The sequence below is a fragment of the Lissotriton vulgaris genome, chromosome 6, assembly GCF_964263255.1.
Source record: "Lissotriton vulgaris chromosome 6, aLisVul1.2, whole genome shotgun sequence".
In the NCBI taxonomy this organism is placed as follows: Eukaryota; Metazoa; Chordata; class Amphibia; order Caudata; family Salamandridae; genus Lissotriton; species Lissotriton vulgaris.
The window spans coordinates 1,771,498,515-1,771,510,784 of NC_141694.1; the positions used below are offsets into that span (position 1 = coordinate 1,771,498,515).

The window sequence follows — 12,270 nt, forward strand, 5'->3', positions numbered from 1 at the left end:
ATAGCTAAATATGCACTGGCAAGGTCCCGGCTCACATGGCTTTACTACTCTTTTATGTCATTCTGCCCCCTTTGAGCGCCACTCTGGACACATCTATATAGTTCTTTTGCCATAAAAGGCTCCCTCAAAAGTACTATGCGCAAGGGGGTCATCACGGTGATACATAAACCTGATAAATACCTGGTGCAGTGCAAGTCCTATAGGCCCATATTTCTCCTCAACATACATACTAAGATGATCATGGGTCTACTGACACATCAGCATGGACCCTATGTGCGGGGGTTACTAGCTCTGGATCAAACCGGATTCATTCCAGATAAAGGATGTAGTGTTAATACTAAACAAATATTACAAATTCTGGACAAAACTGCCAAGTCTGGGATACGGACCTTCCTGCTCTCCATCGACGTCACGAAGGCTTTTGATCTGGTGCACTTGCCTTTTCTTAAGGGGTTCTACATAAAATGTCCCTGGTCGCTAAATTCAAGACCTGGATATGGAGCAGTTATTTTCACCCCACTATAAGAGTTAGGATCAATGGCGTGCTCTGCTTACATGTGGATGAGTATAGAGGTATGAAGCTGGGCTGTCTTTTATCTGCCCTACTCTTTGCCCTATAAATGGAGTCTTTAGCAGAAGTCTGATAGAACAAAAAAAAACTAATTTCAGGGATAGAATTAAGGATGCATGAACATAAGTTGGTCCTTTATGCTGACTATGTTATGATGTTAACCAATCCTTTAAGCCTCATTCCAGCCCTCGAACATGATTTAGAGACATATGGCTAATTGTCTGGATTCAAAATAAACACTCAGAAGTCATAGATTTTGGGCCTCAACACTCCACAGGAGACATGAAACACCCTTCAGAGGTTATTTCCCCTTACCTGGACGCAGCATTATGTACAGTACTGGGGAATCAAGGGGTCTACCCCATAACTGGCACAACAGCCACACAGAACTATTATGATCTCTTAAAAATGGGCTGTAAAGATTTAAAAAACTGATAGATGGGCAGGTTGTCTTGGTTGGGTCAAATGGGAGCAATTAAGATGACACTTCTGCCCAGAAACAGAATATGTACTATTTAGACAAGCAGGCAGTTGGCCAAATAATGGGGAAAAATGTAGGCGTTAAAACACATCCCTGCCACAGCCCTTGGAAATTGGGATTTTCCATGAAAGGGTCCCATTAATGTCTAACTTCACCCATGCCCAATTATTACAATATACTTCTTTTAACAAGAAGAAGACACTTAGAAATGCCCATCCCTGTCAATTTTTGTCAACGGCAGAGCAGAAATCAACAAAATAAGTTACCTCTTGTTTCTATTGCCTTTTGGTCCATTGCCCAAAGACTGAAACAATGATCTAAAGTCGAGTGCTCACCTCAATTGTGATGAAGCCATTATCCTCAATCCAGTCCTTTAGGTAGAAGAGGATTTGTTTAGCAAATATTTTGGCCCCTACATAGATTAAGAACTGAAAATCTTCATCTTTTAGAGGGCACTATGGTGCAAGCTTCAGGCGCTCTGGCAGGGGTGTGGCCCACCAATGATCGCCTCTCTGGGTAGGACTCACCCCACAGTCCGTCAGCAGGAGATGGGTGCCTCCACTCCAAGGGGGCCACTTTCGCAGTAACTGGGGGCCAAGCCCCGAGACTGACCAAGCGAAAATGTGGAGCCTGCAGTGCCGTCTTCCTTCCTGTTGCAGGTCGGCCACATTTTCCCTATGCGACCTCTCGGTCGAAGGGTCTTTAGTGCAAGCCTCAGGTTCTCTGGCTCAGTATGGCATGGGTGGGGCCCTCTATTGATCACCCAACCAAGCAAGGCTCTCCCCTTGGTCTGTGGGCTGGGGACGAATGCATAAACTCTGGGGTGGGTGGCCAAGGGGGAGGGAAGAAAGGCTTATATATAAATACAAATGCAGTGCAGATTAACCTATGGCTGGGGTCTGCAACCTTTTCTGTAATAAGAGCAACTTCTGTTCAATGAAACTCATTGAGAACTACTAATATTACTAGTGGTGTAATTGTGACGCCATCAGACAGGATTATATTAGTGCAGCTGCCTTACACAAGGATCTTCCTCTGCTTGAGTCCACTCCATTGGAGGACAGGTTGGTACCTGACCCTATGCCCACAAAAGCCATATCCCTTCCCTATAAGAAGTTGTTGAACAATCGTCCTGACCCCATGCTCCGTCTGCGACAGAGTTGGGAGGGGGGCCTGGGGGACATGGAGGAGGAAGACTGGCGCAATGCACTGGCTTCTCCTAGAGAAGTGGCCACCCCAATGAGATTGCGCCTGGTCCAACTGAAAATCCTCCATCGCGTATACTTCAATGCACGGACCTTGTGTAAAATGGGTAGAAGACCTGACACCCTGTGCCTTCGGCAATGTAACCAGCCGGGCACTTTCTTCTATATTTTGTGGGAGTGCCCCACAGTGCAACAGTACTGGGATAGAGTTACAAAGCAGATGGAGAGAGCGGTGGTAAGAGTCTGAAGGCCTCCTCCCAGTTGTGCCTCCATAATATGTGGAAAGCCATAGATCTCACGCAAACTGAACAGACATGGAGCTCAATGGGGTGGGCCATTGCAAAACATGACATTGCACAGAGATGGGGAGTGGGGGCGGCCCGGACCCAACTATTGCTTTAACATTGTCTTATACCTTTTCTTTTTAAAATAAAAATTGTTTAAAAAAATAATTTAAAAAAGATTATATTAGTGACCACCACAGGCAAGATCACTACCAGCGATACCGCTTGGTTGCTGCCAGCAGAAATGTAAACAACTACTTGTTAATATGGAATGCCTCTACGTGCTTAATACATAACAGCCACAGCATCAATAGCTTGGACCCAAGGGTATAACATTTGTAATAAGTCTCCGAAATGTCACATGATGTATCACTCAAATTTCGGCATTAAATATATTTGGAGATTCAGCCATTTTTCTCCAGAGTTTATGTGTGGCATTTCATCGCCCCATGTGTGACACTTCAAGTGGCACTTTGAAAGTTAAAAGAACCAAACAGGTATTTCCATGTAATCAGAGGCATTTAATAAATTAGCCCACTTCTTTAATTGACTTAAAACAGTAATAAGAACTGTTTCGATCCACCAAGAAATCAGCATTCAAGAATCGACTCGACAACAACGCCCATAACAGCAAGGAACTATTCAACATCGTCAAAGAATTCACCAACCCCACCGCAGCCTCAAACGACATCACTCCCTCCCAAGACTTCTGCGATTCACTAACCTCCTTCTTCTACAACAAAATTGCAGACATACATAACAGTTTCGAAAACAGTTCCAACGAACAATCCTCTCCACCCCCCTCAGAACCTAAACCTAAACCACCCTCTAACAACCTCAGCGCCTGGAACCCAATCACCACTGAAGACACCATCCGCCTAATGAACTCCATCCTTTCTGGCTCGCCAACCGACCCATGCCCCCACCACATCTTCAACAAAGCAGACTCCATCATCGCACCCCATCTCCGTGATGTCATCAACTGCTCCTTCAACTCTGCTACCTTCCCAGAAAGCTGGAAACATGCCGAAGTCAGCGCCCTCCTGAAAAAACCCACAGCAGACCCCTCTGAACTTAAATACTACCACCCCATATCCCTCCTCCCATTCCCGGCCAAAGTCATTGAAAAAGCCATCAACAGCCAACTCGCCGCCTTCCTCGAATCCAACAACTCCCTCGATCCCTCACAGTCCGGCTTTCGAGCCAAACACAGCACCAAAACCGCACTCATCGCAGCAACAGACGACATCCGAACACTACTGGACAACGGAGAAACAGTGGCCCTCATTCTACTCGATCTCTCCGCCGCCTTCGACACTATCTGTCACAGCACCCTCATACAACTCCTCAGCAACATCAGCTTAAAAGGAAAAGCCTTGGACTGGATCATCTCGTTTCTACCCGGGAGAACTCAGAGAGTTCGACTTCCCCCGTTCAAATCAGAGGCCACCGAAGTCATCTGCGGTGTACCACAAGGATCATCACTCAGTCCCACCCTCTTCAACGTTTACATGAGTCCACTCGCTTCCATCGCACGTCAACACAACCTTAACATCATCTCCTACGCGGACGACACCCAGTTGATCCTCTCCCTCACCAAAGACCCCAACACCGCCAAAACCAATCTTCACGAAGGCATGAAAGAAATAGCCGTATGGATAAAAAAAAGGCACCTAAATCTTAACTCGGACAAAACGGAAGTGCTCATCCAAGGATCATCCCCCTCTGCCTGGGACGACTCATGGTGGCCTTCGGATCTGGGATTAGCACCCATACCCACAGACCACGCACGTAACCTTGGCTTCATCCTAGACTGCTCACTCTCTATGACCAAACAAGTCAACGCCGTCTCATCCTCCTGCTTCAACGTACTTCGTATGCTCAAAAAAATCTTCCATTCGATCCCCGCCGAAACAAGAAAGACTGTCACCCACGCACTGGTTACGAGTCGACTAGACTACGGAAACACCCTCTACGCAGGAATTACAGCCAAATTACAGAAAAAACTCCAACGCATCCAAAACGCATCAGCGAGACTCATTTTGGAAATCCCTCGCCAAGATCACATTACCGGCCACCTGAAAGACCTCCACTGGCTCCCCGTCTACAAGAGAATAACATTCCACCTCCTCACCCACGCACACAAGGCCCTCTACAAACTAGGGCCCGAATGCCTCAACACTCGACTGTCCTTCTACAAACCCACCCGTCAACTAAGATCCTCCAATCAAGGCCTCGCCGCAGTCCCGCGTATCCATAAACCCACCATGGGAGGTAGATCCTTCTCCTACTTGGCGGCCAAGACTTGGAACTCACTCCCCATTCACCTCCGCCTTACACAGAACCACATCTCCTTCAGAAAAGAACTTAAAACCTGGCTATTCGATAAATAATATTCCCCGCCCCCCAAGCGCCTTGAGACCCTCTGGGTGAGTAGTGCGCTATATAAATGCCTGAACTTGAACTTGGAAACATTTGCCTATTGTAAGGTAAAGCTGTGGCTGTAATACAAAATAGGACCATAAGGTGTTCCTTTCCTATTTAACTGCCAGAAATAGCACCTTCCCCATTCTCACTGTGTGTGCTCTCTTCAGTTAGCACTGGCTTTTTAGCCAACATTACACTGCAATCTGGGATTTACAGTTCAACACTTAGGGGCTGATTACGATGGCAGTTGAGTCGTTGGTGGTACGACTGCCGACAGCACTACAGTCCAACCACCGGATCACAATTCTGGTGGTCGGACCCACAGCATTTGGAAGGAAGACCGCCGCCTCCGCCAGGATTACAGATCCGGACAGGCGGCGGTCGCGGTCGTATGCCTGAATGGCGGCAGTGCCAAGCCAGGCACCACCGTCTGGATTACGATATCCCTTTCCGACAGCCTTTTCATGGCAGGAAGAGCGCTATGAAAAGGCTGTCAGAAAGGGATATTGGGGCTCCCAAACAGGTCCCCCGTCCAATGTGGCCCACTGTAAAGTGGCCCTGGGGGCACATGTAGTGCCCCCACTCACCTCCATGCACTGTGTGTCATGCATAAAATGATTCATGGCACATGGTCCATGGACATGCAGGAGGTTCTCTGTACCACGGTGGCTATTGCTGCGCCTCTTTTCCTTGGCCCCAGCACAAGCCGCCATGATACGGGGCACTTTCGGACCACCAGCAAGACAGTCATATCGAAATGCGGTGGTCAAAGCGCCGCCTACTTGTCGAGCGGGGTCTTAATCGCTGCAATAGCGGGCGGTGGTCCGACAGACCGCCATCAAAATCAGCCCCTAGAGACTCAGGGAGAAAAGGTGGTTTGGCTTTTGTGGCTCCAATAATATTTTCTTACCTAGAATGTTCCGCAAAAGTCAAAGTGTGGGCCAAAAAATGCACTGTTCCAAACATTTTTTTGTCAGAAATCTCGGTCAGGTCCAGGCAGCGGCAAAAGCCTTACCATAATGCATTCCCACATGTTTTTTTAGAAGAATGTACTCCGTATGTATGAGTGGGCCTAACCCCTAGTTCTTGGAATGTAGACCATTAAAGAGGTCGCTATGAGGGATGTTGAGGAATATGAAGAGTGTGAATTGCTGTCATGTATTAATTGTTCTTTGATACACTGGAGATGTATGCTAAAACTATTAGGGGCATTTAACTGCCAGCGATAAAATGTCACTTGGTATGTCACACGCCATGAAACATTCACACATAGCACATCTCAAATTTAGATAAGTCATACATATACAAACTGAAAACTTGGCAGCTGTGGCCTCTCAAATCCGGTTTGGTCCATCAGTGCCATTCCATTACTGGTGCTTTGGGACATTTTTTAAGATCTTCTTAGACTTTCTAGTTGCTAAAATGGATGTAATTTCTTATATGTTTACGTTTCCCCTCATCTTCATTGCTTACTTTTGCTCACAAGAAAGTGTCACTCATAGTCGTTGAATACCACTCATAATTACACTGAAATTATGAAAATTTCACACATAAGCACTTTAAAACCTTGGTAGCTATGCTTCATGTCATATACTGCTGGGGGGGGCACGACCACTACAGTACTTGGTAGCCTTTTTAGGTCTCGCCGGCGAGATTTAATGAGATAGAGAGAATATCACTAGCAAGGTTAAGCCTTGCCCCTCTTCTCCATTGGCTGGCCACCTAAACGGTGGCCAGCCATTGGAGAAGAGGTCCTAGTGACGTTCTTCTTTCTATCTAAGCCCCGTCCTTTTTAGATTGGGTTCCTTGACTTACTGCTGAAGTAAAAGGTTTCTTATCTTCTTTATGTGTCCAGATGGCCCTATAAAAAAGATAAGGAACCTTTTACCCCATCAGGAAGTCTGGGCGCCCAGTCTGAAAAGGACGAGGTTTAGAGACAAATGGCGAGCGCTTTTTAGGACTTGTGCCCCGCGAGGGTTAGTGACTGCCCCGTCCCCATGGGGGCATTGGTGACCCCATAGCAGTGTGACGTTGCCATAGAAATAGATATTACTTTGGTAGCGTTGACATTTGAAGGATTATTTTAAAATGACCTATTTCTGGTTTTTCAATCCATGTCGCTGCCCTTCTACCATTGCCCTAGTCTTTGTGGCCATCCAGCGGGCACGTCTTCCCTGCCGCCCGCTGCTGGCACCTCTTCCCCCCCCCCCGCAAATGCCACTTCCTCCCCTGCCCTGGTGTCCTCATCCCAGCTTCATTTTCCCTCAGTGTGTGATCTTGGCGCGTGAAGAATGCGTTTCTCTTTGTCTTCCAAGATCTGGTGTTATTGGCCTGGACACTTCCCATTAGTGAGGTGAGAGCAGGACCTGGTATCTTTTCGACCCACCCCCACCTGAGGGAGCGCCCCCCCAGCGCCCTGCCCTCTGTTCAATTACAGACTCGCCCTCCCCCTTTTCAGGGTGGACGAGGTCTCAGCTCCTGCGCCGTCCGTGCTCAGGAGACGCGATGTGAGATAGCGCTTCATCTATTATATCCATGGTGATGTGCTACACAAACTGTTCTGTTTGCCGGCCGCCTCTAGGGGCTGGCCGCTCGGGGTGCAGCTCACGGAGGTGGTGCGGGTAGAGGATTGAAGGCGGGCCTCGGTGTGCGGGAATCTGCGGGGATGTGGGCGTGGCACTCGGACAGCAGGTGGGATGGAGTGGGGCGTTCGACCCTCCCGGCGCCCAAGACCAAAGTCAGCGCGAAGTGCACATGTAGCGCCAAGATCTCGAGGGAACAACGGAGCGCCGAGAAGCGAGGACGCAAGGCGCCCAAACCGCAAGGGGCTTATTTACAAGCCCCCTGCGCGGCCAGGGCATCTCTTTTAACATGGGAAGAAGTGAGGTATCGACGGCGCATGGGGCTTGCAAATAAGCCCCCATCGGTCTTTGAATTGTAGAATGTGTACGTTTCCAGGCCTCAAAAATAGTAACGCAAATGCCCCAAAGCCGAGCGTGGGCCTGTCCCAGGGCGGCGCCTGTCCGTGGGACGAGCCTCTAAGCGCTCTCATGGAGATGTATTTGTTTTATTTTACGTGCTTATAAAGCGCTGCGTGACACGAGGAGTGTTAACACAACACTTTGAGAGTATCTCTATTAAAATAAAACACTATTAACTGAGGAAATAAACGAAAGACCTTGCAACCTTGGGGACATCATCGACAATTTGAAGATCAGATTCTGCAAGTCGAGCTGCCGTCTGTGCCTTTCAAGGGCCTCAACTCTGAAGGGCCCTGGGAGCATGAAAGACTGAGTCAGCCCTGCGATCAGCAGCTTACACACACACATATCTCGGCAGCAGGCATGTGAACCCACAGAATTCACAGAGATAAAATCTCGCTGCACAAGCGTTCCTTTAAAATAGCCCCGTCTGTCTCACGTGTAATGGGAAAGGCTACATTCGGGGTTTATTTCCTGTGTAAGGTTGCAAAAAACTATTTACGCACCAAACCCACCTCAGCTGTTGGCAAGAATATATAAAGACAGTGTTAGAAAACAAATAGCTATAAATTTTGTACTAGCCACAAAGAGTGTGAGGATTTGCCAAATGCCTGTGGAGCTGCCTTTGAACAGCATTGCGTGGGCACTCTTGCTTTGGGGAAGGGGGGCGGGGAGGCCCGCGGCAGGCACCGGTCAGCCAGCTGTGTCGCCCTGGCTCTGTTCCCGAGAGTCTAGTGCCGGGATTTGCACGCAGCCCGCTGTGTTTGAATGTGGAGACAGGTTGTGGCGGTAGATTATTGTGTCCACGTCTCTCCCCTCCTTTGAGTCTCAGACTGCCCTTTGTGTCTCTGGTTCTCGTCATGTGACCTCTCTCCTCACAGCCACACAGCAGCCCTCCCCCGGCCAAACAGAGTTGTTTGCAGTGGGGTGGGTAACTCCAACCAGAGCCGAACACACGTTTCCCAACTTCTCAAGGCGCTTGTTTAATTGAACCTACAGACACATGCCCCCTTCTTTGGACTTTATCGTCTCTGCCAAGGCAATCAGGCTTTTGTTTCTCTCTGTATTAGTTGCCGGATTAAACCGCTCCTATTTTTTTGTTTTTTGTTGTTGTTGCTATCTTTCCTACTCCTGCCTGGTGTTACTCTTTCATAACAATGCATTTTCAGCTCTGTGCGCGACAAATATTGTGTCCTCTTAGATTTTCTTGAAAGAATTCCCATGGGAAAGAAATAACTACTTGTGATTGCTAAACACACAGTGTTAATGTTTACTTTTGGGGTTTAACTAGGAATCCAATCACTTGGCTTGCTCTTTTATTAGTATTTGGCAGGGAAATGCAGCGGTCAATCATGTGTTGGTCCTACCAGAGCTTTTAGTGTTTTTTAAAGTAGTTCTTTCTTCGTTTATTTCTCACATCACCACAATATTTAAGTACACTTTATCCTATGGTATTCCCCTATTCCCATTCCAGAGCTGTTTGGGCACAAACTACACTCCTCATCAGATAATGACCGGTAACAAACTATGCATACACTTTTCAACAAAGGAACCCCTTTTTCTGATACAGTATCCTATGTTGTCGTCTTTCGTAACTGCTGTTCACCAGCCGGTTCCTGTATTCTACAGTATAGTGTTTTGCACAGCCAGCAACGGCACATCAATTCAATGCAGAGCGGCAACAGGGACCCTGAGGGCGGCTGTCTGCTGAAACCAGGCGGCTCTGCACGCTGCAGTGAGTTGTTTTGAAACTAGCGAGTGAGCGGATGCTTCAGACAGGCGTGCATGTGATTTATCAGCAGTAAGTTCCTGTTGTGCCCGCCTTCTTTTGCAACCACTTCGCGGCCTGGCAGAGAGATAACGGGCCAGACTTAAACAAGCGTGTGGGGCTCTGTGTGTGTGGGGGGCTCTGGGTGTGTGGGGGGGTCTGTGTGTTTGTGTGTGGCTCTGTGTGTGTCTGACTCTGTGTGTGGGCGGGGCTGTGTGTGTGTGGGGGGCTGTGTGTGTGTGTGGGGGGCTCCGTGTGTGTGTGGGGGGGCTCTGTGTGTGTGTGGCTCTGTGTGTGTGGCTTTGTGTGCGTGTGTGGGGGGGCTGTGTGTGTGTGGGGAAGCTCTGTGTGTGTGTGGCTCTGTGTGTGGGGGGGCTCTGTGTTTGTGTGTGTGTGGCTGTGTGTGTGTGTGTGTGTGTGTGGCTCTGTGTGTGTGTGCTTGTGGCTGTGTGTGTGTGTGTGTATGGCTCTGTGTGTGTGTTGGGCTCTGTGTGTGTGTTGGGCTCTGTGTGTGTGTGGGGCTCTGTGTGTGGCATTTGCGAGAAATTAAGCTATTGGCATTTTAAATGACAATGAAATTTACTTATCTGTTTTCAAAACCAACACATAAATAAATATGTTGTCATTTAAAATGCCAATAGCTCTAACTTTTGCAAAGGCGAGACCGTTGCATTGTAAATGCTTGTATCTTTCCTGTTACCTGCCTAAAGAACATGCATTGGGCATCACCAAAAGGGGCCGGAATGACGTGACACGCCCTACTGTTGCCTTGGAGATTACACGCATGCGCGAATCACAGTATTTGACAACTGTTTGCTGCCATCAATGAAATATACCCCCATCCCCAAAATACATTTTACTCACCTTTCCCACCTCCGCGTTGCCCATGCTTATCACTTTGATGCGCAGGGACTTCTTGATCTCTTTACGCTTCTGTAAATTGGTATCCATGACAACTACGATGACCAGCTGTTCAAAATTCTTCTGGACAGTTCATCAGCTGATGCTGAAATCCGTTGTCTTTTTCTAATCCTTTCAGGGGGTATTTAGTCCAGAAATTACGGGGAACGGGGCCAGCGCTTGTTGTAGCACCTAGGCGCTTACAACCAATCACGTAGGTGGAAATAAGGACCTTTCGTGATTGGGAGGTCGAGCGACAGGTGACCTCAGATTGGCTAGGAGATTCTCTGTTTTTCATTGGCTGTGGGACCTCGTACCATGTATTGTGAGTTAGAATTGGTTACCGAAACCTTTGCCAGTCATTGATTGGCTGAGGCACTCAGACGACCGCTCGTGCTCAGTAGTCCTGGTCGTTAGTGGATTCCATGTCTTGGTGGAGCTGTTGTGTTATACGTTCTCTTCGTCTCGGTGACCGGGTCCCCTGGTCTGACGTGGGACCGTTTACCGACGAGTTTTCCCTATAGTCGTCAGATGTGCGAAACCGTCCGGAGGGCGGAGAGTAACCCAACCCGTACTAGCCGCAGAGCGCCTCTGCCTTTCTATTGCCACCGTTCGTTCTGTGCTGTGTCCGTTAGTTCTGTACTGTTTCTATGCCACTTTCAAGTGCTGTAACCCCAGTACCCGGGGGTGGAGGGACGGCGTCTTTATTTTATTTTATGCGTTTTTATATAGCGCGGACTTTACCCGAAGGTGTCAGAGCGCTTCACAATAGGAACAGTAGCGTTACATGAGGAGAAAATTACAAGTGGGCATGTTACAAAAACAAACGTTATGTTACATGAGGCAAAGGTGACAATTGTGCATGTATCAAAAGCAAACCAAGTACAAGAAGAGGTAGCAAACGATACGTTACAAGAGGAAAAAGTGACGTGTGCAGACTACATAAGCGTACAAGATACAATTTTGGAAAACAAGTGCAATAAATGGCAGACACTCAAAACACAATAACACATTGGGAAGACACTTGTATAAGCATGGAGTACAGAATTATCTAAAGTGGAAGAATGTTGTGTTTCTTGAAGTATTTTAGTCTCGCGCAGTAGCTCGAGGAATGTTGTGTTTGGAATAATATAACTTGTGCAGTAGCACGAGGAATGTATTGCCCTGTGTGTTTATATTCAATGTGTATTCCAGCTCCTTCAGTTCTCTAGGCAGTTCGGTCGGTGCTGTTGCTGAGAGGAGGACTGAAGGGAAGCTTCTCCTTTTGATCGATGTTCATTTCACAATAAATACTTTAAATCTCATGGATTTGGGAGTTTATCTAACAGAATTGGCGACGAGGGAACAACGATCTATTGTGAAGAGCCCACGTGTAGTGTGTAATCAGGAAGGCAACGCACGAAGATTAAGTGGAAGTGTATTTATTAAAATTCTGTAACTAAAGAGCTTGTGAGAGGAGCAGTGACTTCGCAGAGTCACAGGAGGTTCTCTCGCTCATATCCATTTGACGTCACTTAAATACCATGCATATTCCTATACTAGCGCGTGCCTAGCAACCAATAGGAAGAGTGACAGAAAATAACAACTAGAACTACAACATCTCCCTTTCTGCAAGGAAAAGATTATGTTAAGTCATATTCTTAAAATGCGCTT

The 12,270-nt window shown here is 47.6% G+C and overlaps 1 protein-coding gene across 1 annotated transcript in view; it reads right to left on the reverse strand.

The window, feature by feature from the left end:
- DNAJC27 (DnaJ heat shock protein family (Hsp40) member C27) overlaps positions 1-10,843 on the reverse strand; it is a 114,272-nt gene extending 103,429 nt beyond the window's left edge. Inside the window, exon 1 of the mRNA XM_086928028.1 lies at positions 10,582-10,843. Within this exon, the coding sequence (XP_086784154.1) occupies positions 10,582-10,668 (87 nt within the window). The 5' untranslated portion in view covers positions 10,669-10,843. The remainder of the gene's footprint in view (positions 1-10,581) is intronic.
- Between the last annotated feature and the right edge of the window lie 1,427 nt (positions 10,844-12,270).